This window comes from Phyllostomus hastatus, unplaced genomic scaffold (assembly GCF_019186645.2).
Source record: "Phyllostomus hastatus isolate PE091 unplaced genomic scaffold, TTU_PhHast_1.1 phas_contig_86, whole genome shotgun sequence".
Taxonomy (NCBI): domain Eukaryota; kingdom Metazoa; phylum Chordata; class Mammalia; order Chiroptera; family Phyllostomidae; genus Phyllostomus; species Phyllostomus hastatus.
This window is the reverse complement of record NW_025333977.1, coordinates 33,222,198-33,247,499: the sequence shown is the minus strand read 5'-3', so window position 1 is coordinate 33,247,499 and position 25,302 is coordinate 33,222,198. Positions and strand designations below refer to the sequence as shown.

Sequence of the window (25,302 nt, the reverse complement as noted above, 5' to 3'; positions counted from 1 at the left end):
AACTGGATTAGAGGTTACAGGTTTCTAATGAGTTTCTTGATAATGATACAGAATCTCAAATCTTCCCATTCAGCAGGAAAAATAAAGGTCTTTTAAAAACACTCCTGGTCAGCTTGTCATCCTCCTTTTATTTCAATACTCTCAACAGCATAAATCCAAGAGTTCTTACATTTTAAAATGAGCACTGGGTCATTTTAAACTGGAATACACCTCAGAATTTCTGCGAGCCTGCCCTCTGCAGCAACACAGTGAATCCCGGTATGGTGGCCCTTCATCATCTGCAGGCACGCATGTCTCCAACTACTTTCTCCTCAGATCAAGCCACCCAGGATTTTCTTTTTTTTTGTAACTGTTGTTTTTAAAACCTCCCACTATCCCAGTTGTGGAATATAACTTAGTCCATCAACAGTCTATAAACTATCTTAGAGGTTGTCCCTTTTTAACAGGTAGCACAGGAGTTCTATCACTTTCCTTTATCTGGGCCTTCACACACTATTGGCTCAAACTAAGTTGGCATCAACTGAAATCCCGTCCAGCTAGATTTTCCCAATCCAGTACTCATGTAATTTAATTATTCAGATCTAATGAAGACTTGATGTTTATCCCTATTAAATTTCATCTCATAATGATTTTGATGGCACTTTGTCAAGATCATTCTGGACCTGATTCTTGGTGCCATCTAATTTCAACAAGCCACTCAACAAATCTTTATCCAAATTAAAGATAAAAATGTGGATTTAAAGATCCCTAAGATGTAACTAATACCAAACCACCAAAGAATAGTCTTTGGGTAGGGATGTTTATCTAGCTGCAAATCTATTTACTATTTACTAATTTAGTTCAGCCACAAGGAAGACAATGGGAAATTTAGAAAAATGCTCTTAATGAAATCAAGATGTTATGTAATAGGCATTCCATGAATACACTGTCCACATGTTCATTTCAAAAAGGCAATTTATGAGTTTAATAACATGGATATTTTTACACGAACTCATAAAAAATGTTTACAAACCACACTGGGGTTACCAGTAGATGGTTCCTGAAGTTCACTCTTCTTCCCCCCCAACCCAGATTATGCTTTTACAGCCAAACTGTATTTATTTTATGATTAAATATTTAAGATTAAACACTTAATACAGCAGATCTGTGGCCAACTGTGCATGTACTTCACATACCCAAATAGCCAAAGAGCATCTTTTCAGAAAAAAATAGTCCTCCTGAATAAAATAAATTGTGTTCCTCTACTTAGGCATCCATGCTTAACTGAGAACTGAAAATTGATCCACAGTTACTTAAAAATTATTAACAATGGCTCAGATTGTTCTAATAGTATTCTGGGTTATAATTCAAAAAGTCTTGAGATTTGAACAATCATAATGTAATAATATGTCACATCGGCTGTACTTCAGCTATTTTCTTAAATATATTTATCTGGACTTTTCCACTTTAAAAGCCATTCTCTGTGCTCATGAAAATGAAAGCAAAATAAGAAATGTTTTTCTACAGTAGAGTGTAGCTGTCTAGATGTGGACCCTACAGCCCAGCTGCCTGGATTCAAATCCCAGCTCTAACCTTTAATCACTACATAACCTGAAACAGGCCACTTAACCTCTCTGTGCCTCAGGCTCATTTACAAAGGGGCATGATGTCAATATCTACCATACAGAGTTATGATAAAAATTAAATGAGTTAATATGTATAAAGTGTTTATAACTGTGCCTGCCACACAATAAGTATTAAACAGTTTAGATATTTGCTGTGATTGTCAATCTTGATCATCTGTTAGCATCACCCCCTTGTCACCCATCCTTTCCTTGTACTTGTCTGAAAATAATAGTAGAGTACAATGGCTGTTAAGAGCTGGGCTTTGAAGTCAAAAAGACCTGGGTTTAAGCCCTGGACCCACCACTAAGCAGCAATTTTACCTTTTGAAGTCACTTAGCCTCTCTCAGCCTGAATTTTCTCATCTCAAAAATGGGGATTAAAAATTGGGATCTGCTTCAATGGCTTGCAGTGAAGATTAAATAAAATGAATGTCATATCCTTTACATATTACTTGGTACATAGTGTACACTCAGCGAGTCTTTGTCAGGATCCCTGTGCGTGCCCCTAGCACTCTGGTTGGCACGACCTGAACCATTCTCTTCTCCTCCCGAAGAGTCTCATGGCACGCTGGGCACGCATCTTTGGTGTCTGACTCTGCATCTTTCATAGCTGTTCTGTGCTTTGTAGACATGTACTTCTCTCAACATTCCTCCCCACTTCCTTTCTTTTCAGATAATTAGTGGTTATTATGTCAAAAGTGAAGAATTTCCTGTTCTTTGTGAACCCCTTAAGTTTTGGGGAGCCTGCAACAATGAGATTGTGCCCCTATTTTTTTCTGATGTATCTGCTTTGTAAAATACAGAATTCATGATAGGCATGTTTTTCATCATTATCACAATCTTTAAAATAGTGATTGTTTTTCTCTCAAGAGTTTATCGCTTCCACTTCCCCAATCAATGGTAAAGTAAATCTAGAATAATGTCTCCCACTGTTGTTTCCTTTACCTTTTATGAGATTAAATTATTAATAAATCAAAAGTTTTATCAGATACTCATTCAGCAGAATAAAATCACAGAGATCTAGAGGGTTAAAAAACACATTCTACTACAGTTTGTTTCTCCATAAATTTTATAATTTGTTGAAGCAAACACTGGCTAGCAGTATCCGCGGCATTATGGATGAGATATGAGATAAATTCACACAGACTACCGAGTCCTGTGGGGGAAAAGGCATGGCTCGGCTACTCTCTCAAGGGGAGAGCGCCTGGATTCTTCCCTTGATAGGTTTTTATTGGGTTCGTTTGCACAGGAATACAGGTAAAGCTCATTAATCATTGTGAGGCAGTAAGGATTAAACAATGGATAGCATACAAAGAACTATGAGGGCTTATTCTGAGTCAGAGTCTGTTAGCTACAAGGCTACAAAACTTTGGGAAACAAACTCATTTCCTGCTCAGACCCTTATCATTTAATTGAAAGCATTCTTAGCAAAGCAGGTTTCACAGGAGTTTATGTATTCTTTCTCAGGCCAGGTCACGCAGGGAACCTGCCGTTTCCAGTACAGGGCTGCACTGCCCTCTGAGGCCTAAGGCCATGTCTCTGAGGATTGTTTCAGGCTTAAGTCAGGCAGGGAAGTAAGGCAGCCAAGAGATTAGGAGGCTTCTCTCAGAAAGAATGAGGACTCAGGCTTTGTCAAAGCCGAGGGGCGAGGGTCCATCACCCCCTTTTGCTGTAGCTCCCCAAGTCCTTCCCTGGGGGCCTCCCACGTGATCGTGCCTGTCTTAGATCATTCCCCCCTTGGGGAATCTTGCTCGTTATTGGCTAACTGACCAAGCATTAGGGGCCAGTTATGGATGAAGTAAGAGGAGCAGTAGCAGCGCTCCTGCAGGGAGATAGATAAGCTTTGTCTCCTTAGTGGCTTCTGGTCTGAAGGTTACTCACTCAGCCTTAGCCATGGGGGGTTACAGCTTCTGAAACCAGGCAGGGCGGCTCCCAACAATTTGTTTTAGAAACCATCACCTACATTCCCTGTCATGCTGGGATTCTTTCATACTTCGTCATCAAAATGTCACTTTTGTTCTTTTCTTCTTTTATAGCTCTCTACCATGTTCTTCTCCAGCATAGTAGTTTCTATATTCACTCACACACACACACCTCCAAACAAACAGTAATAAAAGTTACTCTGCCAGAAGCCCACTACTGTGGCATTAAAGAGCACAGTCTGGGAAACCCTGTCTTCCTCTGACACCCCCCAAACGTCAGCTGCTCTGTCTATCCTTACCTCCCAAAGTCATGAACATCAAATGGAGATACACAAAGATACGAACTGTGTCTGCTCCAGAACTTCAAACACCCAAGAGTTTTTTCTAAGTATTTCTGTTGAAGTATACAGAAGTTATTCTGACCAGGCTGCAAACTTTAGGATAGCAAGGGTCATGTATATTTACTTACCATGGCCCAGTGTCTACTACACACTAGGCCAGGGGTTGCATAATTGGCCCGTGGGCCATATCCTGACCACAGCCTGTTTCTGAATTGCTCATAGAGATAAAAGTGGTTTTTACACTTTTAAGCATTGTATTTTTAAAAAAATGTGAGAGATCATATGTACCTAAACTTTCCTAACTGGCCCTTCTGACCCCTACCTATTAGATCTTCAAATATATGTTAAAAGAGGAGGTAGGGGGAGGTGAGATGGTTCCAGGAACGGGGAAGGGTAAATGAGACTTACAGCAAACACACCTAAAGAGCACCATGAACAGTAATAAACACTGTGCAGGCTTTAAATTGTTCCTTGACTTCAGTTTTCACTGAGTTCCAAGAAAAACTAAATATCTTTGATTTGCATATTTTAGAAATCATATTTTTTGGTAACTAATCTGTTCTTGAGTCACACAGGTACTCCTAGGAGAACTAAATTTAAAACTTCATAGTTTACTTTTTCTTCGTCTAGCCTAGTTAACATAAAGGTTAGTCATTAGCAAGGTGTCAGCCACTATAAGATGTAAAGTCACCAACATACCTTGTCCTACACATACATGCATATAGCCTTTCCCTCCACAAGCTCAGCACTAACACTTCCCAACATTTTATTCATCTGTTTCCACGTGACCTGTTACTTCAAAATGTAATCATATAGAATGTACCACAAGCCCTGAAATATAGCTTTGAATACTGAAAATTGTTTAACCAAATCATGAAAGTTCTATTCTCAAGTAATGTGAAAGAGCAGTGTTAGACCTATTCATACCAACAGCTACTCAATGCACATGCGAAGGTGTACCTGAAAATGCTGTTCCATCACTTGGATTTTTCCCTGGTCTGGGCACTTTTTCAGAGCTCGGTCTGCATAATGGAATAGGATTTCTACCATCTGTAAGGAAAACAGCCTTGTATAGTTAAAATATATCTCTGAAATTTTTCAATACTTAATATACATGCTTCTTCTAAATAATACAGAATCAAGCTTTGTTATTATATTAAAATATAATGTAAAATTTTAGTGGCTTTATTTTCCAATATTTTAAACCCTAGCCTAATTTCTTACAGCCTCGGGACTAGTACTAATTTGTTAATCTTTTTAAAAAATATCTCCAGGTTCTAGACTTTAGCAGTGTCTATGTTGCTCAGGAAACGCAAAGTTGAGGTTAAGCTCTTCAGTTATCCTCTGCCGTAAGTCTTTTCCTAAAGAACACAGACAGTACACAGAACCCTAAATATTTCAGCAGATACTGAGAAAATTTGTGAGTAAAGGGTGACCAATTTCATTTTCTAAATGTTTATACTAATTTGGATTATAATTTTTACTAAGGCACACGCTGGCACCATAAAAAGGGAAAGAAATGAGTACAGTAAATGAATTCAACCAAGCCTAGACTAGGAAAACAAAGCCAATAGTAAATATTAGCACTAATCATATTAATCATATTAATGCTAATTAGTAATAAAAAAACATCAGCCCTCTGTGCTACCTTGGGTAACACACACACTTGCATATATATTTCCCATAATTACTAATCAGTTTATAAAAAAATAACATATGTCAACATTCTATGGGCAATAATGAGGTTCAGAAACACACACTCCAGATCACAGACTGCTTCCTTGTTTCTGCTATAAGTAGTAAAATGATCTATTTTACTACTTCATCATCTTTGTAAGCCAGTGAGCAAGAAAAAAAAAAGGCGGTAAGAAATTTAGAAAGCATTCGTAGTGACACCAGAGAACTACAGTAACACTCATTTTTTATTTACGCCGCCTCCTTGACTGTGGCCATTTACCGAATCATGCCCAAAGATTGTGAGCAAACACCCAGAGTGAAACACCCAGTGTCAAAACACTCACTCGATCTGCAACAACAGCCTTTCGCTTACTGGCATCCCCTGATAATCCTGCAAGGAAGCAAAATCCAAATGAAAACAAAGTTAGTCCACATCTTTTATTTACAACCTGTGCTAACAATACATACACTTATAACAATCCTTAGGTATCAAAGCGCTGGATAACATGCCACAACAGGAATACCTCACATCAATTGAACAAGAGAGCATATCAACATACTTCTCTAATAAACTTTCCTTGTGAAATGGAAGAATTTAAAAAGCGACATTTAAAATTCTATATTCTGTATTTATCGTTAACCTTTTTCACTGATACCTGCAAGATCTGGTAACAAGTTATGTATAAAATACCTAAACATCTAGCTAAAAAGTGTTCTATGAGTGATTATTCATTCTCTCTACACCACAGAGACGTCTACTGCACTGGTATTCTGTTAACTTACCCACTACTGCTTTTGCTTTTCCTTCATGGAAAGACCAGGCAAGGGCCAAGGCTTCTGTAAGACAATCCTGCTTCAGGAGATGATCCACTCTCTAAAATGAATAGATGAGAGAAGTCAGATCCCTTTGTCTAACCAATCACAAGGCAGAATTCCTGTTCTACCTAATATCTTTCTGGAAGTTGCTGCTTAGTAACTACAGTTACTCTGTTAATCATGTGAATATCTCATTTCCAAGAAAGATAATTTATTAGAGCACTCAATAGTACAGTGACTATATAAGCTAGTATACTATACTGGCAGCCATAGACCCAAATATAGAAAGAGAAAACCACTAAAATGTCACTGTAACAGAAACAGCTAGTTGTTTATCACAACATCCTTTCACCTCTTCATCCTAAGTAACAAATCCCAAGTTTATCTGAGACAGCAATAAAGCAGCTAAAGGACATTTCTAAGACTCTCTTGTGGCCACTTGGGGCCCTGCGACTAAGTTCTAGCCCATGATATGTAAGGGGAAGTGTTGTTTGGTATTTCTGGGATGTCACCATAAAAGCAGGGGCCAGCCCTTCTCTTCTCTTTCCTCCTTCCTGGAATGTGAACTTAACAGTTGAAGGAGCTCCAGCAGCCATAATGAAACATAAAATGACCTTGGGACTAGAATGCACAACAAGGATGGTGGAACAGGACAGTCTACTAAAGACCATGGAGCTGCCACGCTAGCCACGTTCTGCCTACCTCCAGACTGCTTTTACATAACAGAGAGAGCTTGAAGTCGCTGTTGAAACTTGAAGCAACAGTTGAAACCACTGTTATTTTGAATTTTCCAATGTATGTAACCAAAGCTAATTTTAATTTATAGTGAGTTTTATCAAATCAAGTACCCAATAGTTACAATGGTTTTGCTGTACATTTCTGAAATTAAAAAGCACAAATCCAAATAATCTTTTTCAGCAAAGTCAAAACAAATATTAAGGTGCTTATCAATTCAACACTCATACACATAATAACTTTGAACTCACCTCTCTCCAGCTCCTCAACATCATCACATAAACAGACTAGAAAACAAAGAGAAGGAAATTAAAATGATCATCTTTAACACACTTGTTTTGAAGACACATTTGTCCCTGTCCCCCATCTCATTTTACATTTCTTTAAGTAAAAACATTTCACACCACAGTTAGAAGTACAGTATTTACTAAAGGGTCTTCAAGGGCCCACATTAAAGAGTAAATCAAACAAACATTTAAAGGTAGTAAATCTATAGTTCAAGGAGTCTGCACCATGAGCTTGAAAATATTTTGAATTTTAATAGTAAAAAAATATTTCTTCTCCACCTTAAGATTTTTTTTAAGCATAGGAAGAAACTGAGATACAAAAAGTTCCTATTCCAATGACTATATGCTAAGTCAAATGCCTCAGTGCATTTTAATATATCCTACACTGACCTAATAAAGGACATTAAAGTATCTTCCTGGTCACAAAATCATAAATGTGAAGAAAGATAATAAAAGTATGCCTGAGTCAGGAAAATAAGCATCCTATTAGAATCTAAACAAAAGTAAGAGTATGCCTAAAAGTGGAGAAAATAAATTAATTAGCTAAAAATCATGGTTATCTAACCCCTAGAAGTTTTAGATTACTGCCGATCAACATTCACTTTGTCATGCACAGCCCTCATTATCAGCAACCTCTTTCAGCCCCAACTAGCCTGACACAAACCAACACCCAGTCACAGTGGAAGAGCTTACTTTGGTCCCCAAATAAAAGATCTGACCACCATAGCTACTGATGGATTGATAACAAGCTTTCTCTCCAACCAAAGCCTGTAAAAAAAAAAAAAGGTAAAGATTATATGAATTAGAAGTCTTATTTGGTTTTCAAGAATGTCAATTATAGAGACAACATTTCAGGTCAACATGGGTTCATCCCATAAGTGAGGGGTGGGAAAAATATCAGTCAAGGGCCAGTCTGTCAGTGGAAGTGGCAGAAAAGCCAAAGTGCAAAAAGCAATTCTCTGCTTACATATAGTCTTCTTTTTCAGAATAACACAGAAATGGGAGGGGAGTGCCAACTTTTAAATCGAAAGGAAAACTGTAGCACCTGCCCATTACCATATGTCAGTAGTCACTACTTTCAGCAAAGAACTGATCGAAAATGATACCTCTAATTCCTTTGAAATAAATTCAAAGGTTGAATGATGTTGATTTCATATCAACATCGAAGGAAGAGGAAGACAAGGCAGCATAGTATATAGCAGTCCACATAACCCAGCAAAATAGAAATAAAACCTCTGTTTGTAAATCTGGGTTGCGAATTTTGGCAATGTCACTTTCAAGGTATGGTGTTAAATAAGTTTCCAACTTCTGACATTGAGTTTTCACATCTTTGAAAGCCATGCATAGTTTCTGTGAGGCTTAAATACATTAATATTTATAAATCCTCCCAAAATATATAACTGGTCAATAACAGATAACCATGAGAACTTATCTTAGCCTTTCTTTATGGAAATTTAAAAATATACACACAGGTAGAGAGAATAAAATAATAAACCCCTTCCAAACATTAACCTGCTTCAATTGTCAACTCATCACCAATCTTGTCTCATCTGTAATCCCACTGACTGCCCTGTAAAACAGTATAGTTTTGAAGTGAACTTCAGATTTTGAATATTTCATTTACAAAAATTCAGCATGTGCATAATAAATGAGCCTGAAGTTATATTATCTTTTTAATATCTATAGATTCTATAGTGACATTACCACTCTCACTCCTGATATTAGTAATTGTGCCTTCTCCCTTTTTTCCTTGATTAGCCTCACTAGAGGTTTATACATTTTATTTATCTTTTAAAGAACTGACTTTTGGTTTCTTTGATTTTTCATCATTTGTCCATTTTCTATTTAATTGATTTGTGTTCATCTTTATTATTTCTTCCTTCAACCTAATTTATTTTGCTCCTTTTTTATTTCCTTAATTGAAATGGAAGCTTAGATCACTTATTTCAATCTTTTTTTCTTTTTTAACGTAAGTATTTAATGTCATAAATTAGCCTCAAAAAACTGATTTAATTGTAGACCAAAGATTTGATATGTTGTATTTTCATTTAGTTTAAAATATATTCTCATTTCCTTTGAGATTTTTTGACTTAGTTTATTTATGTGTTATTTAATCTCCAAATATTTCATTATCTCCAGAGTGACCCTGATGATTCCTTCAATAACTTGCTGAAGTTTGTTTTATGGCCTATCATACAACCTATATTGGCAGAATCTCCATGTACACTTGAAAAAAATGTGTACTTTGCTTCTGTTGGGTGGAATATTCTATAACTGTCAGGTCAAGTTGGTCAATAGTGGTTTTTTTTAAGTCTTCTATATCCTTAATGATTTTCTGTCTACTAATTTTATTAATTACTGAGAGAGAAGTTTCAAATTTCCAAAGTATAACTGTGAATTTGTCTCTCCTTTTAATTTTGTTAGTTTTTGCTTCATATCCAGTTATTTTTCATCTCAAGCACTGTAGTGCTTGAGTTTTATCTTTAGAAGTTAGATTTACATCTTTTAATATCTTCCACATTTCTACTTAACTTTTCAGACATATGGACTATGATTATAATAACTGTTACGTCCTTGTCTGCTAATTCTAAGATCTGTTTCAGGTTTAAGTCAGCTTTGATGGATTTTTCTTCTCATTATAAGTTGTGTTTTTCTTCTTTGCATGACCAGTAATCCCTGATTGGATGGCAGACATTGTGAAATTTACCTTGATGGGTCCTAGAAATTTCTGCATTTCTATTAATATTATTGGGCTTTGTTCTGGGAGGAGTTGAGTTACCTGGAAACAGTGTGTTCCTTTCTGGTCTTGTTTTTAAGATTTTTTTAGTGGGACAAGAGCAGTATTTACTCTATTCCTAATTATTCCCCCCTCTCCCCACAGTGAGGCAAGATGCCCCTGAGTGCTCTACCCCAATGCCCTGTGAATCATGACGTTCTCTGCCCGGCTGATGTAAACAAACCTGTGTGAGCAATGGCTATAGTTCCTTCTAAATCTTACAAATATTTCTTGTCCTGATCTTGGGTAGTTTCCTCATAGGCATCTGTTGACTAGTAGGCTGCTGAATACCCAAGAAGCCTTTGTATAGTGTCCTCCTCACCAGCACTCTGGCCTATCCAACCCACCTTTGTCTTCCTGCAGTCTCAGCTGTGTCTCAACTCAGGGAACACTTCAAGCTTCAACTGTGCTCCTCCCCCGTGAGCCACATGGAAATTCCCAAGTACAGATGCTGGGGCACTCACAGGACTCATGTCATTTGTTTCCCATTTTGTCAGGGTTGTTGTCATTTATTACCTCCTATCTAGTATCTTGAAAACTATTGTTTCTTTTTCTAATTTTTTCCCCCCAGACAGGAGAGTAAATCCAGTCCCCATTATTCTATCTTAGCCAAAAGTACAAGTTTAAAGTCTGACTTCAAAAAGAATACTTTTAAGTAATTTTAATAACCACTCAGACACCAGAAAATATCTAAGAGTGAGACAGTAATAATTCCTACCTTAGTGAATTCTATTGCATTACCATTATTTCTATTCTGGATTTTCTTGGTTTCTAAATTCTAAGGCTTGAAGACCCTTTCATGTACATTTTATGCTCTGAAGTTCTAGTATCGCAGGGAGATCTGGGCACTGGCTACACAACATGCAGCAGACATTCATTAAATATGACTGTCATTACTATTTTTATCAAGAAATTACCAAGGGGAGCCTCATAATAGTCTAATTTCCTGCTTCAAGATTACTGGTTTAGGAAACACAAGATCACAATTTAAAGTAATTTCACTGTAAACTCTTTCTGTGTAAATTGCTAAGTCATTATTATGGTTGCTTAAAATACAATAAAATTGTTACTAAGATCATAATTTTTATGTCTTCCTTTTCTCCAGGCACAAACATTTCATCCACATCTTACTCCTAAAGCACCTCCTTTCTTTCTCTCAAAGCCATCTTTGCCTTTGAACTCCCACAACCACCACACCTGTTCATGCCGTTACCGATCATCCAAATATTTCCAAAACCTTACCCCTTAAATCTATCAGGCTTCTTGCCATCATATTAAATTTTCTAAAATATTTTGCTTTTATAATTTCTTTCTCATAAATTTTCAATTTTCATTTTATGATTTAGTATAAAAGTTAAAAACTCTTTGGTATTAGTAACATTTTAGGAATTACTGTTTTAGTTCACATTCCTAAACACTTACAAATGTACCCACATTCACTTCAACCTAGTGGCTTTCTTTTTTTTTGTTAATTAAAATTTTCTCTCTTTTTTTTTTAAGATTTTATTTATTTATTTTCAAAGAGAGGGGAAGGGAAGGAAAAAGAGAAGGAGAGAAACATCGATGTGTGGCTGCCTCTCACTTGCCCCCACTGGGGACCTGGCCCGCAACCCAGGCATGTGCTCTGACTGGGAATTGAACCGATGACCTTTTGGTTCACAGCCTGCGCTCAATACACTGAGCTATACCAGCCAGGGCTCAAACTAGTAGCTTTCAAAGGAACACCTCAAAACATAAAGATAACTCCTTAGAGTTTCTATTTCTAGAACAAAACAGCAACAAATACCAAGTTTATCAAATCAGTACCAAGATAATGGGTCACTCTTACCAGTGCCTGGCTAACATTTCCTCCGGTGGCTAGTGATTTGAAATGGCTGCTATTATAGACCAACTGAACTTCTGAGATCTCCACTGTTTCCAGTTCCTCTTGAGTTTGCCGATCAATCACATGCAACTTCTCTGCACTGTCCAGGAGTACAACTGTCCGTGAGTTTATCCACTGCAATTCAAACACATGACAGTGAGGTGCACCCACGCCATCATTCAGGACAAAAAGAAAGCTTAGCTGCTTGGTCACATTACACTGAAGGCCTTATCCATTTAATAACTTGATGACAACACAATCACAGCAAGAACTACTCAGTGAATGGCCCACAGAACAGTAGGTAGTCAACATTGTAGTGAGGTTGACAGTGCTAACATAGTACTCTCACAGCCTGAAAGAAGGCTAACAAGATCTTTAATAAATACATTGCAGGACATATTGGTTCTGATAAAGTTTTTTCAAAAGTATGTTGGCACAAATGACTTAAGCAAAGTATACTGCAAAACAAATATAAAGTGACAAACTCTGCATTTCCAGTTTTTATGACATTAATAAATTTCATAAACCTTGGTGATCAAAGGAGGATTGTTAGCATTTAAGCAATACATATTTTAAAACAGCTTTTTATTTATTTATTTATTTATTTATTTTTTATCATTGTTCAAATACAGTTTTCTCCTTTTTACTCCCAATCCATTCTCCCCTCCCACCCCTCCCCACTTCCCTCCCATTACCACCCTCCCCTTAGTTTATGACCATGTGTCCTTTAAGTTTGTTCCTGTGAACCCTTCCCACTGTCCCCTTAAATTCCCTCTACTCTCCCCTGTGGGCACTGTCAGTCTGTCCTCTATTTCAGTGTCTTTGGTTACATTTTGTTTGTTTCTTTGTTTTGTTATTTAGGTTCCTGTTAAAGGTGAGATCATATGGTATTTGTCTTTCACTGCCTGGCTTGTTTTGCTTAGCATAATGTTTTCCAGCTCCATCCATGCTGTTGCATAGGATAGGAGCTCCTTCTTTCTTTCTGCTGCATAGAATTCCATTGTGTAAATGTACCATAGTTTTTTGATCCATTCATTTACTGATGGGCATCTTGGTTGCTTCCAGCATCTAGCTATTGTAAATTGTGCTGCTATGAACATTGGGATGCATAGGTTCTTTTGAATTGGTGTTTTAGTATTCTTAGGATAGAGTCCCAGCAGTGGAATTGCAGGGTCAAAAGGCAAATCCATTTTTAGTTTCCTGAGGAAGTTCCATACTGCTTTCCATAGTGGTTGTACCAGTCTGCAGTCCCACCAGCAGTGCACTAGGGATCCCTTTTCTCCACAACCTCTCCAACACTTGTTGCTTGTTGCTTTGTTTATGATGGCCATTCTGTCTGGTGTGAAGTGGTATCTCATTGTGGTTTTAATTTGCATCTCTCTGATAGCTAGCGATATTGAACATCGTTTCATGTGTCTTTGGATTTTCTGTATGTCCTCCTTGGAGAAGTGTCTGTTCAAGTCCTTTGCCCACTTTTTAATTGTTTTCCTTGTCTTCTTAGAGTACAGTCTTGTAAGCTCTTTATATATTTTGGAGATTAAACCCTTGTCTGAGGTATCATTGGCAAATATGTTTTCCCATACAGTTGGTTCTCTTTTAATTTTGATACTGTTTTCTTTGGCTGTGCAGAAGCTTTTAATTTTGATGAGGTCCCATTTGTTTATTCTTTATGTCCCTTGCTCTAGGGGACAAGTCAGTAATAAAGTTTCTTCGTGAAATATCTGAGATTTTCCTACCTACGTTCTCCTCTAGGACTTTAATGGTGTCACCTTTTATATTTAAGTCTTTTATCCACCTTGAATTTATTTTTGTATATGGTGTAAGTTGGTGCTCACGTTTCATTTTTTTGCACATGGCTGCCCAGTTCTCCCAACACCATTTGTTGAAGAGGCTATTTTTACTCAATTTTATGTTGCTGCCTCCTTTGTCAAATATTAATTGACCATAGAGACTTGGGCTTATTTCTGGGCTCTGTTCTGTTCCATTGGTCTATGTGCCTGTTTTTATGCCAGTACCAGGCTGTTTTGATTGCAGTGGCCTTGTAGTATAGTTTAGTGTTGGGTATTGTGATCCCTCCTACTTTACTCTTCTTTCTCAAAATTGCAGCAGCTATTCGGGGTCGTTTATAATTCCATATAAATTTTTGAAGTGTTTGTTCTATGTCTGTGAAATATGCCATTGGTACTTTAATAGGAATTGCATTGAATGTGTAAATTGCTTTGGGTAGTATGGACATTTTGATGATATTAATTCTTCCAATCCATGAACACGGTATATGTTTCCATTTGTTTGCGTCTTCCTTGATTTCTTTCCTGAGTGTTATATAGTTTTCTGAATACAGGTCTTTTACCTCTTTGGTTAGGTTTATTCCTAGATATTTTATTTTTCTTTTTGCTATTTCAAATGGAATTTTTTCCTTGATCTCTGCTTCTGCTGTTTCATTGTTGGTGTACAGAAATGCCTTTGATTTCTGGATATTGACTTTGTATCCCGCTGTTTTACCAAATTCATTTATTAGGTCAAGCAGTTTTTTGGTAGAGTCTATAGGATTTTCTATGTATACTATCATGTCATCTGCAAACAGTGACAGTTTTGTTTCCTCCTTTCCGATTTGGATGCCTTTATTTCTTTTTCTTGTCTGATTGCTGTGGCTAAAACTTCCAGTACTATATTGAACAGAAGTGGTGAAAGTGGACAGCCTTGCCTTGTTCCTGATCTTAGTGGAAAAGATTTTAATTTTTTGCCCATTGAGTATAATGCTGGCTGTAGGTCTCTCATATATGGCCTTTATTATGTTGAGGAATGTTCCCTCTATTCCCACTTTGCCGAGTGTTTTTATCATGAATGGGTGCTGTACCTTGTCAAATGCTTTTTCTGCATTAGTTGATATAATCATGTGGTTTTTGTCTTTGCTTTTGTTTATGTGATGTATTACATTTACTGACTTGCGAATACTGAACCATCCTTGCATCCTTGGAATGAATCCCACTTGGTCATGGTGTATGATCTTTTTAATGTATTGTTGGATGCAGTTTGCCAGTATTTTGTTGAGGATTTTAGCGTCAATGTTCATCAGTGATATTGGCCTAAAGTTTTCTTTCTTTGTTGTGTCTTTATCTGGTTTTGGAATTAGGATGATGTTGGCCTCATAAAAAGAGTTTGGGAGACTCCCATCTTTTTGGATTTTTTGGAATAGTCTGTGAAGGATAGGGGTTAGCTCTTCCTTAAATGCTTTGTAGAATTCTCCTGTGAAACCACCTGGTCCAGGGCTTTTGTGTGTTGGGAGTTTTTTGATTACTGCTTCAATTTCTTTTGTTGTTATTGGTCTGTTCAGGCTTTCTGCTTCTTTTTCACTGAGTTTTGGAAGATTATATTTTTCTAGAAATTTGTCCATTTCACCTAGGTTTTCAAATTTCTTGGCATACAGTTCTTTGTAGGAATTTCTTATAATCCTTTGTATTTCTGTGGTATCTGTTGTAATCTCTCCTCTTTCATTTCTGATTCTGTTTATTTGGGTCTTCTCTCTTTTTTTCTTGATGAGTCTGCTTAAGGGCTTGTCAATTTTGTTTATCTTTTCAAAGAACCAGCTCTTGGATTCATTGATCCTTAGAATTGTGCTTTTGGTCTCTATGTCATTTAATTCCGCTCTGTTCTTGGTTATTTCCTTCTTTCTGCTTGCTCTGGGCTGCCTTTGTTGTTGTTCCTCAAGTTCTTGTAGACATAGGGTTAGGTTGTTTGTTTGGAATGTTTCTAACCTTTTTAGGTGGGCCTGTATCGCTATGAACTTCCCTCTCAGGACTGCCTTGGCTGTGTCCCATAAGTTTTGGGTTGTTGTGAGTTCGTTTTCATTTGTTTCCAGAAACGTTTTGATTTCTTCCCTAATGTCATTCTTGACCCATTCATTGTTTAATAGCATGCTATTTAATCTCCATGATTTTGAGTGTTTTTGGTTTTTTTTCTTAGGGTTGGTTTCTAGCTTCAGTCCCTTGTGGTCTGAGAAAATGCTTAGTATGATTTCAATTTTCTTGAAATTCTTGAGGCTTGTTTTGTGTCCTATCATGTGGTCTATCTTTGAGAATGTTCCGTGTACATTTGAAAAGAATGTATATTTAGCTTCTTTTGGATGGAGGGCTCTATATATATCAGTAAAGTCCATTTCCTCAAGGGTATTGTTCAATGCCACAATATCTTTGTTGATATTTTGTTTAGAAGATCTGTCCATTTTTGATAGTGGGGTGTTAAAATCTCCTACTATAATTGTGTTGCTGTCCATATCTTTCTTGAAGTCCTCTAAGATTTTCTTTATGTATTTCGGTGCTCCTATGTTGGGTGCATATATATTTACAATATTTATGTCTTCTTGATGGATTCTTCCCTTGAGTATTATGAAGTGACCTTCTGGGTCTCTCTTTATGGACCTTTTTTGGAAGTCTATTTTGTCTGACATGAGTATTGCTACCCCGGCTTTTTTTTTCCTGTCCATTTGCTTGGAAGATTTGTTTCCAGCCCTTCACTTTCAGCCTGTGTAGGTTTTTTATCCTGAGGTGGGTCTCTTGTAGACAGCAGATATATGGGTCATTTTTTCTTATCCATTCAGCTATTCTGTATCTTTTCATTGGAGCATTTAATCCATTTATGTTTAAGGTTATTATTGATAGGTACTTATTCATTTTCTTTTATGTACGTGTGTTCCTCTCTCTCTCTCTCTCTCTCTCTCTCTCTCTCTCTCTCTCTTTTCCTTCCCTTCCTTAAAGCAGTCCCTTTAGGATCTCTTGCAGAGCTGGTTTGATCGAGGCGTATTCTTTTAGACTTCTTTTGTCTGGGAAGCTTCTTATTTGGCCTTCTCTCTTGATCGAGAGCCTTGATGGATATAGCAGCCTTCGTTGCAGACCTCTGGTTCTCATTACCTGGAGTATTTCTTGCCATTCTGTTCTGGCTTGAAGTGTTTCCATTGAGAAGTCGGCTGTTAGCCTTATTGGGGCTCCCTTGTATGTTACTTCCTTTTTCTCCCTTGTTGCCTTTAAGATTCTCTCTTTGTCTTGAAATTTTGCCATTTTAATTATGATGTGTCTTGAGGTGGGCCTCTTTGGGTTCCTCTTGATTGGGACTCTCTGTGTTTCCTGGATTTGTGTGACTTTTTCTCTCATCAAATTAGGAAAGTTCTCCTTCATTACTTGTTCAACTAGGTTTTCAATCCCTTGCTCTTCTTCTTCTCCTTCTGGTATCCCTATTATACGGATATTATTACGTTTCATATTGTCTTGCATTTCTCTTAACCCCTCTTCATTCTTTCTGAGCCTCTTTTCCTTTTCTTGCTCTTTCTGGATGTTGTTTTCTACTTTGTCCTCCAGCTCGCTAATCCGATCTTCTGCTTCATCGATCCTGCTTTTCATTCCTTCTACTGTGTTCTTCAGTTCAGAAATTGTATTCTTCATTTCCCCTTGACCTTTGTTGAGAGTTTCTATTTCCTTTTTCATGTTTATATAGTTTGCAGTGAGATTGATGTAGTTTCCCTCTAATTTCTGAAAACTCAATGTGAGTTCATTGAACTTCCTGGTAATCATTGTTTTGAACTCACTGTCTGATAGTTGAGTTGCCTCTATTTCATTTAGCATTTTTCCTGAGGCTTCCTCGTTTCCCTTCAGTTGGGGGGTTGTTTCTTTGTTTTCTCATTGTTCGTGTATTTCTTCTTTTTTTCTTTTTTGTTTGTTAATTTGATCTGTTCTGATTCCCTGTAATTATGGTGTGAACTTCTGTGGTAGAATATTTGTGAGATTCAGTGGTGCAATCTCCTTCGTGTATCCTGGTGTTCACAGCTTCCCCCTACTCGTCTGGTTTTTCTGTGATCACAATAATTTTTGATGTCCTGCTTTCAAAAGTGATTCAGTAACCTAGTCCACTTGCTCTGTCTCTCCACCGATTCGCGAGTTTCCCTCCTCTTCACAGAAGCTGAGAAAAACGCTGCCTAGAGTAAAGCCGCCATCTTCCCGTCCGGAGATCTTTAGTAATATTATAAATATCACATCCTCCAAAGTGGTTGGTTACACGTACCCTCCTAGTACAGAGTAGGTTCCAGAAAATCCTGACTCTAAAACAGCTTTTTTAAATGATCTTTTTTAAGTATTTTTATTGATTATACTATTACAGTTTTCCCAATTTTTCCCCTTTTATCCTCCCTCTGCTCTGCCCCCCCAACCCTCCACATTCCCCCCTCCCTTAGTTCATGTCCATGGGTTGTACATATAAGTTCTTTGAGTCCTCTGTTTCCTATACCATTTTTAATCTCTCCCCATCTATTTTATGCCTACTAATTATGCTTCTTCTTCCTGTACCTTCCCCCACATTCCTCCCCAACTCCACCCCTACTGAACTCCCTCTGTGTGATGTCCATTTCTCTGATTCTGTTCCTGTTCTGGCAGCTTCCTTAGTTTTTGTTTTCATTGTTTTTCTTTTCTTTTAAGTTCATTTGTTGATAGTTGTGAGTTTGCTGTCATTTTATTGTTCATATTTTTTATCTTCTTTTTCTTAGATAAGTCCCTTTAACATTTCATAAAATAAGGGCTTGGTGATGATGAAGTCCCTTTAACTTGACCTTATCTGGGAAGTACTTTATCTGCCCTTCCATTCTAAATGATAGCTTTGCTGGATAGAGTAATCTTGGATGTAGTTCCTTGCCTTTCTTGACTTCAAATACTTCTTTCTAGCCCCTTCTTGCCTATAAGATTTCTTTTGAGAAATCAGCTGATAGCCTTATGGGAACTCCTTTGTAGGTAACTATCTCCTTATCTCTTGCTGCTTTTAGGATTTTCTCTTTATCTTTAATCTTGGGTAACTTAATGACGATGTGCTTTGATGTGTTCCTCTTTGGGTCTTCTTTGGGACTCTCTGAGCTCCCTGGACTTCCCAAAAGTCTATTTCCTTCATCAGACTGGGGAAGTTTTCCTTCATTATTTGTTCAAATAAGTTTTCAACTTCTTGCTGTTGTTCTTCTCCTTCTGCCACCCCTATAATTTGGATATTGGAATATTTCAGGTTGTCCCAAAGGTTTGTAAGTCTCTCTTCACTTTTTTGAATTCTTTGCTCTTCATTCTGTTCCAGTTGGATGTTTATTTTTTCCTTTTGTTCCAAATCATTGCTTTGAGTCCTGGTTTCCTTCCTGTCACTGTTGGTTCCCTGAATATTTCGCTTTATTTCATTTAGGTATCTTTTATTTGTTTTTTTCATTTTTCAACCAAGCTCAATCAGATCTGTGAGCATTTTGATTACCAAGGCTTTAAATTCTCCATCAGATAGGTTGGCTATCTCCTCACTGCTTAGTTCTCTTTCTGAGGTTTTGCTCTGTTCTTTCATTTGGGCCATATTTCTTTGTCTTGGTGCATCTGATAAGTTGTAAGGGGGCGGGGCCTTAGTATTCACTAGCACAGGGCAACCCTCCTTCCTGCACTGCAGTACTGCCTGTTGGGGAGGGGCCAGAGAGGGAATAGGGTGGCTAGCTGCTCAGCTCTAGGGCACTTTCCAAGGACTCTCATGTGAGACTGGGAGTTTCTCCCTCTCCCGCAACTGCCTTAGTCCACAGTCAGCTCTGAGCCTCAGTTTCGCCTCCAGCCAGCCCCACCTGCCCTGTCTGCCTTCTTGCCCGCAAGGTCCGAGTTAGGGGTCTGGTTGTTCTGGTTGATTTTTTCTTTAATTCCTTGGTTGTCAGAGTTTCATGCAGTTTGATTTTCTAGTGCTTCTTGTTGTTTATTGATTTTAGATTGGTTGTTGTTTAGATTGGTTTAGACTGATTTTAGATTGTATCCCCCTTTTGGTTGTGTGAGGAAGCAAAAGGCTTCTGCCTATGCCTTCATCTTGGCTGGAATTCTTGGCCAGAAGCTTTTTAAAATATATATATTTCTTTCACAACCTCCCTAAAATTACTAGGAGAGTTTTTTGTTCTATTTCTTTATATCTTCTGAATTTTCTTTAATAAGAACTAATATAATCTTTAAAATAATTACTAAATAATGCTAAAAATCTTCTGAAGGATGACATTTTGATAAATTTCTCGGGTAATGTATGAGACTTATTATTTTATATATATAATTTTTTAAAAAATCTCAATCCTTCCCAAGAAATAAAATTTTAAAATCTGTTCAATTAGAATTATAAATTAGAGGAAACAAATAACTCCCCTGCACATTATTTCTCTGGTATTCATGTTGGTTTATTTATATGATCTATCCCAAGTTATCAAAGGTTGTTTGCATAATACCATATCAGTGACAATCAAGCTGAAAATGGAACAATTTTCTTTTGACATATGCTGAAGATATACTCTATCACCATATAGTAGCTACTATAAGGGAAGAACTTGTTTCTCCTACCTCTCACAAAAAAAAAGACCTCTCAGAAACAAGAGTATGATACTCAAGTCTTTTACAAGAGCTCCTATAAGTTGCCCTCCTGATTACTTTACTTTGAAGAACAAAGTATCATTTAGGAAAGGCACATTTTTTATTAGCCTTACATAACCTCAGTCAGTGAAGTTTTTAAATTCTTTCAAAGATAACCTGATTAAAACAAAGAGAAGATGACAGAGAAAAAAATGTTTCCAGTTTAGCAGTTATTCCTGAGGTTAGACCTTCACAATTAGGAGTGCTCATATTGTTGTAAACATGTCTTTTAAAAGTAATTTACAGAGCAATGCAGTTAGTGGTCACATCATGGACAAATGAAAGTATTTGCTGTGGTACTGTTAGAACAGCTACTTGTGGTTGGAAAAAAATTTGGGGAGAAAGAATCATATGCCAATTTTAAGAGTGCTGTATCTCAAATATCTTAAACAGAAGTGATGATGAATTCTAGAAAACTGTGTTAGGTGATTCAGCAAGGGTTCTGATGATGACAAGGACACTGATGCATGAGGTTAGTAATTATTTCATGAAATGTGTGTAAGAAAAAGCATTATTTCTAAATCAATCATCTATATACGAGATGAAAAGGCAATGTACGACTAAGTATAAATCCTGTATAACAAAGATCTATTTCATTTATAATTATAAAAAGTTTCATTTTATCAAATTGGGTGTGAAAACTTTTTTTTAGCCTTTTTATTGCAAAAATGAGGCATTGCCTAAACTTAAGGTTACCTATATTCATGTATATACAGGATGTTTCATTGGATATCAGATATTGATATGTTAAAAGAACTAATGGTAGAAACCCAGAAATGTTATAATTACACTATTACAGAATTAACACACTTTTTAAAAAACAAAAAATTGACACAAAAAGAAATAATCTTGTGCTTTACACCAAAAAGTCACTTAGGACTGAGATGTGTGGCAGAGAGAGAATTTTGCAAAGTTTTTAGCCACAGAAAAGAATAGATTATATAAGTTCCTGAACCAATTAGGACAAACTCAGAAGGATAAAAATATGTTTACAAAGAAAGTCCGTCAATGATCCTAAACAAATCCACCTAAATTGTTCTAAATACCCCTTTGAGCTAATGAAGACATAAAAGAAAACTTCTGTTCAGCAAGACATAAGGCTGAAAGACAAGAAAAATAATGTGGTATCACACCAAACTCAGACTTTATTCAATATAAGCCAGACTTCACTTTCTGTACATATTTTATATAATTCTAAAGTCATGCATGGTTCATGGCAGAAATCCTGATAGCTTTAATACATCATGAACTCAAAACATTTACATGCATTAAATGGGGAGAGTTAACTTGAATACTTACAGTAAAGTTGATGAGGTCATAATATAGGTGAAGATGCTTTTGCTTAGTAACATGTATTGCTCCAGATTCATCTCTCTTAACCTGATGATGGGATAAAACAACCAAAACTTCAGCTACTACTTGAGGGATATTTTTAGATACTTAACTGTAGTCCGCCTAGAACATTATTTCCATTCAGAGTACAGATAAGCAAAAATATTGATAATTAAAGAAACTACTACACAAATGACAAAAATCATCACACCATGATTTGTTCCAAAATCCAAGGCATATCTGGTCAGCAGTTTAGCTGTCAGTATTAGCAAATTCTATAATGTAATACCTACTCTATTGTAATTCAGAACAACCTAACTTCATTACATCAGGGACTGTATTTAGCTAGAGTTAAAGCATAAAAAGGATGGTGACATGGGGTGAAAAGTCAAACAAAAGTTCATTAAAAGAAAAAAAGCTGCTTCAGTGACAAAACTAGACTTTTCTGATACATAATACTATTACAGCACAAATAACACAAAGTTTCCCCAAAGAACTTCAAGTGTCAATATTTTATTTACATACGTGGACACATATTCTATAATCTTCCATCATCCTTATAAGTCGCTTTCTCCACTTCCGCTCTAAGGAGATGGAGCACAGAAGAAGAAACACAGAGCACGATGTGCACCTGACCGGCCTGGAGTTCCTGACACTCAGTTTAGCCTGAGTCTCCTCGCACATGCCCCACAGCAGTGCTGAAGTCCCAATTCCTCTTTGCCTTCTCGTCCCATCACTGCAGTGCTGACCTCACCAGACACCTTAACAAACAGCTGAGACCACTCAACGTGGGCCCTTCGTGTAGTCCCATTTTCACTTCCCCGGTAAGAAAGGGTGCTCGGGTAAAGGAGCGTGGCATCTAGAGCCATGGGTTTAAGAATAAGTTCCACTACTACAGCTGTATGACCAAGGACAAATCAGTTCTTCTTTCTCAGTCTCCTCATTCATAAAATTAAAATGAGACAGAACCAAGTTGTTCCATATCTTGCATATGTTGAAAGTGTTTCATAATTGAAAAGATCAATGCCAACATTAACTGCACTCCTAAGATTTCCTAAAGTCCTTGCTAAAGTAAATCACTTCACCCATACACACTCTAAATCCTACCCTCTCCATCACTGTTGAATATTACACCCCTCCCTTGACATCACATTTGGTCACTCCTTTTTCAGGGCCCCTTTCCTCTTGCTATCAAACATGTTACTGACTTTTCCACCTTCAAGTAAAAAACAAAAACTCTCCCCGTGAGTTACTTCTTACAGATATGTAACCATTCTATTTCCTCTTGCAACCAAACACTGTACTGTATTTTCTGCTCTTCTAGATACCCACTTCTTTAACAAGGCTCTACAATCTAGTTCAACCTCCATTCCACTGACATTATGTCCTCTGAAAAGTTCCTAATGAATTAGTTCCTGCAGATCCAGTGGTCTTATCATTGGTCTTCTTCCTTGATCTTTCTTTGGTATTGTGTTCCCCTGGAGTGGACACTGCCCCGAAGCCTCTCCTCTTTGTCTTCACTATGATGTCATACTGTCTGATTTCACCTCCTATGTCTACATGCCTTTATAGGAACCTCCTTTCCTGTTGCCTCCACTTTTTCCTTTCCCTTGCGTGAGGGTCTGCCAAGGTTCTGTATACTCCAGCTCTTTAATTTCAGCTTCAACTACCTTCTCTATCCTGGAACTCTCATTTGTACTCCAGAGCTGGATTACATCAGCCCAGTGAACATTCCCACACAACACCTGAGAGAGTCCCACCTTCACTTCCGACTCAGCACATTCAAACCTTCCCTAACCTTAACTCTGAATATTTCATGCTTCTAACATTAAAAAATATGATGTTTCATTCATGTCCTTCAGCCCACAGATCCAATAATATGAGAAGCCTTATCTTTCCTTCAAAATGTCATCTCTAACTCTCACTATAACTAACCATCTTTGTCTAAAGACCTCACACCTGCTTTATTACAGGAGCAAAACCTTTCATTTCCCTCCTACAATCTATTCTTTTTGCTATTTCTATAGTGATCTCCCACCCCCACAAAAAAAAAATCACCTTAATCACGCCTTTATATTTTAATTACCTAAGAACCCATGATAGCCCCCCATTACAAATCTAGGCCAATTATATACAATCCGGATTAGGGATTAGCCAATTTATTCTGTACAAGGCCATACAGTAAATATTTTAGGTTCTGTACATCATACATACAGCCAGTGTCACGACTGCTCAACTCCACCACTGCAGTACAAAGGCGGCCATAAATAACATACGACTGAATGGGCATGACTGTACTCTAACAACATTTTATTTACAAAAACAAGGAGCCAGCCAGATTCGACCCACAGGCCATTGTTTGCCAACCCCTAATCTAGATCTGTGCCATATATTCAACTTTATTTTCCCCAACAGGAATTCTATAAACATTTATTAAACATGTCCTATATATGGACACTGTCCTGATGGCTGAAATATAGCAACAGAATTGGTCTTGAGATGTATGGAGCTTTCTCTCCACTGAGGAAAAAAATATTAGAAAGGTATTTAGAAAGTACTGAATGTTATCAGAGGAGAGAGTTTCACAGGTGCATGGAGCAAGAAATAGCAATGCAGTGCAGGAGGTTAGGGAAGGCAGTGTTTATTAATTGCGAGCTAGGGTAAGGTGGAGGACGGCACAAAATCTTCCTGGCAGAGGTGACAGCACATGCAAAAACACCGAAGGCAGAGACTAGTTTGGAAATTACTCCAGAGCCTAAGCTAAAAATGTCAGTGCTTTAGACTAGGGAAGCAGCAATGGAGGAGACATAAAGAGGGTAAGTTCAGAAGGTTCTGAAGACAGAGTCAACAGGATGTGGTGATGGCACAGAAAAGAAGGAAGAAGAGGAACTAAAAGGTGACTCCTAGGTTTCTGGCTGGAAAAACTAGGTGGACAGCAGTGCACTTGCTTAACTGAGCTAGAAACCTAAGAAGAGGCCACACAGACACACGTCGCATAGGCACACTCTTCCCTCTGTAACTTCAGTTCATCTCATTTCCCCCAACACGCACATCCACCCCTCCGGTAGTATTTGCAGTATATCTTTCATAAAGTCTTCCGTGCCCTCTCCAGTCCATATAAATCTCTTCATACTCTAAACATAACAACTTTTCATTCTCATCACAAAGTTGAGTCCTTAAACTGCTCTCCCTAGTAGTAATGAACATACTGATTTTGCCTTTCAAACAGTATTTTAAGGTATGTGAGAGAAGAATTTATGTTTTATACTTCCTTCAATTGCTCATGTCCGTCACAGTGTAGAGAAATGTAGGTATGATACTTGCCGTCTAATAAATACACCATATATAGATAGGTAAGCCATTTATACAAACATATGTACATTCATATTTATATATGTGTATACAGTAATTGTTTGTTAGTCAAAGGAGATAGAACTGAGAAATACATCATGAAAGGGCATGGAGCAGAGATTTATCAGCTGTTATCCATGTTCACAATTAAAGCCTTAAATGAAA

At 37.3% G+C, this 25,302-nt stretch overlaps 1 protein-coding gene across 2 annotated transcripts in view; it reads right to left on the bottom strand.

Annotated features, from left to right (window-relative positions):
* VPS8 (VPS8 subunit of CORVET complex) overlaps positions 1-25,302 on the bottom strand; it is a 257,614-nt gene that overhangs the window by 175,080 nt on the left and 57,232 nt on the right. For both annotated transcript variants that reach the window (XM_045851634.1, XM_045851635.1), the window contains 7 exons: positions 21,754-21,834; positions 11,987-12,157; positions 8,076-8,150; positions 7,347-7,382; positions 6,328-6,418; positions 5,889-5,935; positions 4,828-4,917 (listed from right to left, as the gene is read on the bottom strand). In XM_045851634.1, the coding sequence (XP_045707590.1) occupies positions 4,828-4,917; positions 5,889-5,935; positions 6,328-6,418; positions 7,347-7,382; positions 8,076-8,150; positions 11,987-12,157; positions 21,754-21,834 (591 nt within the window). The remainder of the gene's footprint in view (positions 1-4,827; positions 4,918-5,888; positions 5,936-6,327; positions 6,419-7,346; positions 7,383-8,075; positions 8,151-11,986; positions 12,158-21,753; positions 21,835-25,302) is intronic.